Below are 8,213 nucleotides of genomic sequence, written 5' to 3'. Positions count from 1 at the left end.
CCATCCCCTTCCCCCTCCCTCTCCCTCTTAATCCAGCTAGATAATGGTCCTAGATTGATGAGCAGTACTTGAGAATCACTCAAACAAATGATTTGTAAACCACTTCTTTCATAGATGCACTTATAATTTCCATAAGCTTTTCTTAATGGATATCGGCTTGGGATCTGCTGTACCTATAATTTGTTTGATGCATTTATCCCATTTTATTTTACTCGTATTGGTTTCTCCTAAATACTTTGTTAGTAACTGTTTCCAGTGATTTATCACTAATAGTGTAATTGAACAGTAGTTCATCATCATCCTCATCAGCTGTCTGACATCCTCAACTGGATTATGCCTCCTCTAATTTTTTCTGTTATACAAATCCATAGCTTGCATTTTTTTCTGATGTCATCTACCCACATTCATTAGAGAGTTCCCTGGGTCTTTACTTACATTGTGGAATCTTGCACAGAACTTCCATGTTCAATGTACCATCCACTCGCCTGTATAAAAGTTTCAATCAGTTAATTTCAACCACCTACATTTCATTTTCATTACATTAATAATTACGCTTTTCACACCATTCTTTTACCTGATGTATTTATCCATTTTTCTCACAGTCCTAGTAATTCTCAACATGCAACTCTCCATTCCTGAATGAAACCCTCAGTTTCTGAATGGTTTTCATATTTTTAATCCATATTCTGCTGTTGTAAGTCAAAACTGATAAGTTGTTAACTTTATATTTCAGACATATTGCTTAGTTCTTAGGAACGTGCCACCTACTAAATGCAGTGCAGGTCATTTTTACTTGCACTTATTATTACTATTATTATTATTATTATTATTATTATTATTATTATTTGCACATTATTATTATTATTATTTTATTATTATTGTTATTATTATTGTTATTCAGTCTATGTAAGCTTGCTCTCTTCGTGCCCTAAATACAGAAAAACTCCTCAGCCACTTCTGTGACTTCATTGTTAATTTTGTGCTAGTCTTATTATAATTGATTTTCATGTACACTTTCAAACTTGCTCATTTAAGTTCTTCTATTTGTTCTTAATGTTTGTCTGTGCTAGGGGCAAACAGTACATTGTTATCACAAAACAAAGATGACTGTGGTATGTTCCATTAACAAACATTCATCCCTTGTTTTTCCAGCTTAAGGATCTGAAAGCTTGTTCTAGGGTTGCCAATAATAGTGTTGGTGATAAACAATCTGGCTCCTCTTTCAGTTCTGCTTTTACCACAGCTGTAGCAGTGACAAATGTATTCCTCAGCGTACCAACATATGTTGAGTCACTGCCTTGTGTGTCAATGGCAGTTTGTACAGATTTTGTTGAGGCTTGGTTAAAGATTTCTCAAAATCTATGGTTCACAGTGAAAATGGCAATTCGTATTGCATAATCTATTCTACAATTTCATTCACAGCTTTCAAGTCGTCCATTGAACGTTATCCACTTCTAAAACAGTTTATTCCTTTGCCTGATTATAATCCAGGTTGTTTTTAAGAGGTTGATGATGATTTCGTCAATATCTTGTACGTTTCGAAGAGGAGGCTCATAGATCTACGGACTTGCCTTAACGAGTAAGCTAATACATTGGTTAGCACACTGGACTTGCATTCAGGGAGGTTCAGGTCTCCATTCAGTTATGCAGATTCAGGATTATGTTTTCTCCAGCTTTAATGTTTTGTATTGATGTGACATAAACTTAGAGTGCCTTATCAGTTCTACAAACCCAGACACCTTGTATTACTTGTGGAATGGTATGGTTTCTGTTATTTGCTATCTGTTTTTATTATTCAGCTCTGGAACATTTTAAAAAAATCTTCGAATGAGTGTAAAATTTCCTCTGTTGTTAAAGTGGTTTCAGATCATTACATACTGTAAAGTTCCTTCACTGTTGACGTTATTTTTAGTTCAGTTTCATCCTTGCAGTCATTTTATTTTTGTTTTCTTATAGAACAGTGTATTAAGAACAAAATCATTTTGTTTTCAGCATATTTTACTAATTCATAACCTGTCATTATTGATTTCAAATCCAAAATTTTTCCCATTGATGAATCAGTCTTCAATATTTGTCCTACTCTAACATTAAAGTTCCCCATCGTGGTCTGGTAGTGTATTTGTCATACATCAGTTTCTGTAATTCTTTGTACGTAGCCTCTACCTCCTCGTTAAAACCTATGCACATTGGTACATAGGCTTGTATGATTCACATGTAATACCTTGTGTTTATTTTTAAAATAAGCATTGCTATTATGTTGGAGATTGCTTCAATATTTAATAAGTGTTTTTAATATTCTTGTTTACAACAATTCCGTAGCAATACCTGGGGAGAAGTTTTGCGACATCAGGTTTATTCTAAGGGCAAATAAAGTATAAATACGAGTGTCAGATAAGAATAAAGTTTGCAGCAAGGGTGGGCTGCGTAGCTAAGGGATTAGCTTACACGTTAGGCTAATTGGAGGTGTGGTGAGGGAAGACATGAGAGAGGAAAGGCTGACTTATTCCACAGTCGGCGCTGCCAACACACCTTGCAACGCTTAGCTTTACTGCACACTTATTATACAGCAACTGCTAATTTGTTGGTGTTTTCAATAATAATAATGTTGTTGTTGTGGTCTTCAGTCTTGAGACTGGTTTGATGCAGCTCTCCATGCTACTCTATCCTGTGCAAGCTTTTTCATCTCCCAGTACCTACTGCAACCAACATCCTTCTGAATCTGCTTAGTGTATTCATCTCTTGGTCTCCCTCTACGATTTTTACCCTCCACGCTGCCCTCCAATACTAAATTGGTGATCCCTTGATGCCTCAGAACATGTCCTACCAACCGATCCCTTCTTCTGGTCAAGTTGTGCCACAAACTTCTCTTCTCCCCAATCCTCTTCAATACTTCCTCATTAGTTATGTGATCTACCCATCTAATCTTCAGCATTCTTCTGTAGTACCACATTTCGAAAGCTTCTATTCTCTTCTTGTCCAAACTATTTATCGTCCATGTTTCACTTCCATACATGGCTACACTCCATACGAATACTTTCAGAAATGACTTCCTGACACTTAAATCTATACTCGATGTTAACAAATTTCTCTTCTTCAGAAACGCTTTCCTTGCCATTGCCAGCCTACATTTTATATCCTCTCTACTTCGACCATCATCAGTTAGTTTGCTCCCCAAATACCAAAACTCCTTTACTACTTTAAGTGCCTCATTTCCTAATCTAATTCCCTCAGCATCACCCGACTTAATTCGACTACATTCCATTATCCTTGTTTTGCTTTTGTTGATGTTCATCTTATATCCTCCTTTCAAGACACTGTCCATTCCATTCAACTGCTCTTCCAAGTCCTTTGCTGTCTCTGACAGAATTACAATGTCATCGGCGAACCTCAAAGTTTTTATTTCTTCTCCATGAATTTTAATACCTACTCCGAATTTTTCTTTTGTTTCCTTTACTGCTTGCTCAATATACAGATTGAACAACATCGGGGAGAGGCTACAACCCTGTCTTACTCCCTTCCCAACCACTGCTTCTCTTTCATGTCCCTCGACTCTTATAACTGCCATCTGGTTTCTGTACAAATTGTAAATAGCCTGTCGCTCCCTGTATTTTACCCCTGCCACCTTTAGAATTTGAAAGAGAGTATTCCAGTCAACATTGTCAAAAGCTTTCTCTAAGTCTACAAATGCTAGAAACGTAGGTTTGCCTTTCCTTAATCTTTCTTCTAAGATAAGTCGTAAGGTCAGTATTGCCTCACGTGTTCCAGTGTTTCTACGGAATCCAAACTGATCTTCCCCGAGGTTGGCTTCTACTAGTTTTTCCATTCGTCTGTAAAGAATTCGTGTTAGTATTTTGCAGCTGTGACTTATTAAGCTGATAGTTCGGTAATTTTCACATCTGTCAACACCTGCTTTCTTTGGGATTGGAATTATTATATTCTTCTTGAAGTCTGAGGGTATTTCGCCTGTTTCATACATCTTGCTCACCAGATGGTAGAGTTTTGTCAGGACTGGCTCTCCCACGGCCGTCAGTAGTTCCAATGGAATATTGTCTACTCCCGGGGCCTTGTTTCGACTCAGGTCTTTCAGTGCTCTGTCAAACTCTTCACGCAGTATCATATCTCCCATTTCATCTTCATCTACATCCTCTTCCATTTCCATAATATTGTCCTCAAGTACATCGCCCTTGTATAGACCCTCTATATACTCCTTCCACCTTTCTGCTTTCCCTTCTTTGCTTAGAACTGGGTTTCCATCTGAGCTCTTGATATTCATACAAGTCGTTCTCTTATCTCCAAAGGTTTCTTTAATTTTCCTGTAGGCGGTATCTATCTTACCCCTAGTGAGATAGGCCTCTACATCCTTACATTTGTCCTGTAGCCATCCCTGCTTAGCCATTTTGCACTTCCTGTCGATCTCATTTTTGAGACGTTTGTATTCCTTTTTGCCTGTTTCACTTACTGCATTTTTATATTTTCTCCTTTCATCAATTAAATTCAATATTTCTTCTGTTACCCAAGGATTTCTACTAGCCCTCGTCTTTTTACCTACTTGATCCTCTGCTGCCTTCACTACTTCATCCCTCAAAGCTACCCATTCTTCTTCTACTGTATTTATTTCCCCCATTCCTGTCAATTGCTCCCTTATGCTCTCCCTGAATCTCTGTACAACCTCTGGTTCTTTTAGTTTATCCAGGTCCCATCTCCTTAAATTCCCACCTTTTTGCAGTTTCTTCAGTTTTAATCTACAGGTCATAACCAATAGATTGTGGTCAGAGTCCACATCTGCCCCTGGAAATGTCTTACAATTTAAAAACTGGTTCCTAAATCTCTGTCTTACCATTATATAATCTATCTGATACCTTTTAGTATCTCCAGGGTACTTCCATGTATACAACCTTCTTTCATGATTCTTAAACCAAGTGTTAGTTATGATTATGTTGTGCTCTGTGCAAAATTCGACCAGGCGGCTTCCTCTTTCATTTCTGTCCCCCAATCCATATTCACCTACTATGTTTCCTTCTCTCCCTTTTCCTACACTCGAATTCCAGTCACCCATGACTATTATATTTTCGTCTCCCTTCACAATCTGAATAATTTCTTTTATTTCATCATACATTTCTTCAATTTCTTCGTCATCTGCAGAGCTAGTTGGCATATAAACTTGTACTACTGTAGTAGGTGTGGGCTTCGTATCTATCTTGGCCACAATAATGCGTTCACTATGCTGTTTGTAGTAGTTTACACGCATTCCTATTTTCCTATTCATTATTAAACCTACTCCTGCATTACCCCTATTTGATTTTGTGTTTATAACCCTGTAGTCACCTGACCAGAAGTCTTGTTCCTCCTGCCACCGAACTTCACTAATTCCCACTATATCTAACTTCAACCTATCCATTTCCCTTTTTAAATTTTCTAACCTACCTGCCCGATTAAGGGATCTGACATTCCACGCTCCGATCCGTAGAACGCCAGTTTTCTTTCTCCTGATAACGACATCCTCTTGAGTAGTCCTCGCCCGGAGATCCGAATGGGGGACTATTTTACCTCCGGAATATTTTACCCAAGAGGACGCCATCATCATGTAATCATACAGTAAAGCTGCATGCCCTCGGGAAAAATTACGGCTGTAGTTTCCCCTTGCTTTCAGCCGTTCGCAGTACCAGCACAGCAAGGCCGTTTTGGTTATTGTTACAAGGCCAGATCAGTCAATCATCCAGACTGTTGCCCTTGCAACTACTGAAAAGGCTGCTGCCCCTCTTCAGGAACCACACGTTTGTCTGGCCTCTCAACAGATACCCCTCCGTTGTGGTTGCACCTACGGTACGGCTATCTGTATCGCTGAGGCACGCAAGCCTCCCCACCAACGGCAAGGTCCATGGTTCATAAAAACAGAACACTCGACGCTAAGTGTTCCAAACCGAACCGATAAGTAACGAAACCAAACTATAGGGACCCAGCCACCACCTATTGTGTTACACATTCATTTTGCTTGTAAAAACTGCATCTCATTACAACTTCTCCATAGTTGACTCCAAACTTCGTTAGCAACAGCAGCTGGCGTAGTTTAAATGTTGTCACAACGGTACAAGTTAACAGACCAGGTGATAATTTCTATGTTTCACCACAACTATAGATATGAATTTCTCGGGCGGGGGGGGGGGGGGGGGGGGGGGGGGGGGGGACTTTCCCTGAATTCATCACTGAGTGTGGGCAAGGTAGTGTATCCCTTTTACTTTTCTCTCTGTCTTCTGGCAGTACTGTAGATTTTGCTTCTTAAAGTAAGTGCTGTCAATCAACTCTGTTCATAATTTATTAGTTTTATGGGTTGCTTTTTTCTTTGCTACAGTTAAATTCCATATAAGTGCATTGTTTGAAGTTTTATAAAAGCTCATCAGATTTCATTCAGTACATTCTGACTTGTATTAGTTTTAACAACAAACAAAGGAAACTACATTCAGAACTTTCTGTAATGCATCTTGAATTGTACTGTAACCAAGCACCAGAAATCTGTTAGAGTGAAACCAAGGCATCCCTTAGCAGCTCCCTTGTATTTTGTTGGATGTGTTTTCAAGTTTTGTCTATCGAATAAATTTACTGTTATTGATTTTCATTTAGATCCTGTGTTATACATTTGTGAATGATTTTTGATGTTTTCTAATCAGATTCTCATGAGACATAAAATGCCTTTATTTGAGTATCTGAGAGCTAAATTTACCACATATATGTTGCACTCTGTCATAAGTCAGACAAAACTTTAATCGTCTGCACCAGCCCACTCAGTGTCCCTTTTAGTCTGACCTGATGCATGTGTCCCATATAGTTAAGCAATATTCAAGTACAAGCCGTTCAAGTGTTCCATACGCATCTCTATTGTAGAGAAACTAGTTTCCCAATATCCTACCTGTGAGTCATAGTCCCCCATTACTTTTACCTAAGCTTTCGAAATGTGGTGCTACAGAAGAATTCTGAAGATTAAATGGGTAGATCACATAACTAATGAGGAGGTATTGAATAGAATTGGGGAGAAGAGGAGTTTGTGGCACAACTTGACTAGAAGAAGGGATCGGTCGGTAGGACATGTTCTGAGGCATCAAGGATCATCGATTTGGTATTGGAGGGCAGCGTGGAGGGTAAAACTCATAGAGGGAGACCAAGAGATGAATACACTAAGCAGATTCAGAAGGATGTAGGTTGCAGTAGGTATTGGGAGATGATGAAGCTTGCACAGGATAGAGTAGCATGGAGAGCTGCATCAAACCAGTCTCTGGACTGAAGACCATAACACCAACAACTGTGTCTGTTTGGTTATACCGCTTCATAGCAGTACCTATTGCTATTCCCAGAACCTTGTATGATGTGACTTGACACTACATATGACAAATTAATCCTGCAGTCAAGGAATACTAGGCATTTAGTTTAATGAGATGTGCAATTTCGTTTTTCTCTAGAGCTGTTTTTTAACGTGGATACTGCTGTATATTGTGACTTAAATAGTATACTTGGATGTTTAATTTGCCAAACCTTCTTATATTCACAGGAAGATACATATGAAGCAGGTATAGCAAATGACATGCTCGAACTTGAACGGCGCTGGGAGTACGAGCTAGAGGAGCAGGAGAAGAGGTGGTCCAGTGAAGAAGAGTCAGGAAAAAAGTAGATCTAAATAGTCTCATTGTCAGAGATGATATTTATTATCAACCCAATGGGTTCAGACTTGTATTAATACCAGGATATCCTGAAAGTGAAAATTCGTATATAAATTATTATATTACAGTTGCTGATGGAAAAAATAAAGTTTTCTAATAAAGTTATTTTTAAAATGATCATGCTTTAGTTCTGTAAGGCAGTGACTGCTGCTGTTGTTCAGTTTATAAAACAGCATTAGCAACACTCTATAGCTCTCTTATAAACAAAGATGATGTGACTTACCAAATGAAAGTGCTGGCAGGTTGTTTGTGTTTGTTTGTGTGTCTGTCGACCTGCCAGCACTTTCATTTGGTAAGTCACATCATCTTTGTTTTTAGATATATATTTCCTACGTGGAATGTTTCCCTCATATATATATATATATATATATATATATATATATATATATGTTTATGATCACTTGAAACATTGAGGAGGGGAAATGTTTGCTATCATTCTTCTGACAGGCAGAGGCAAAAGCAGAAGTGTAGAATTAAATGTTTAAATTATTATAATAATTGCTT

At 38.3% G+C, this 8,213-nt stretch overlaps 1 protein-coding gene across 1 annotated transcript in view; it reads left to right on the top strand.

Moving 5' to 3' along the window:
* The window catches only part of LOC124794997 (roquin-1), a 251,544-nt gene extending 243,765 nt beyond the window's left edge, over window positions 1–7,779 (top strand). Inside the window, 1 exon segment of the mRNA XM_047258752.1 lies at window positions 7,541–7,779. Within this exon segment, the coding sequence (XP_047114708.1) occupies window positions 7,541–7,660 (120 nt within the window). The 3' untranslated portion in view covers window positions 7,661–7,779.
* Window positions 7,780–8,213: the final 434 nt, after the last annotated feature.

This window comes from Schistocerca piceifrons, chromosome 4, assembly GCF_021461385.2.
Source record: "Schistocerca piceifrons isolate TAMUIC-IGC-003096 chromosome 4, iqSchPice1.1, whole genome shotgun sequence".
Classification (NCBI taxonomy): Eukaryota; Metazoa; Arthropoda; class Insecta; order Orthoptera; family Acrididae; genus Schistocerca; species Schistocerca piceifrons.
The sequence above is the reverse complement of the archived record's forward strand: the minus strand, read 5'-3'. Positions and strand labels throughout refer to the sequence as shown.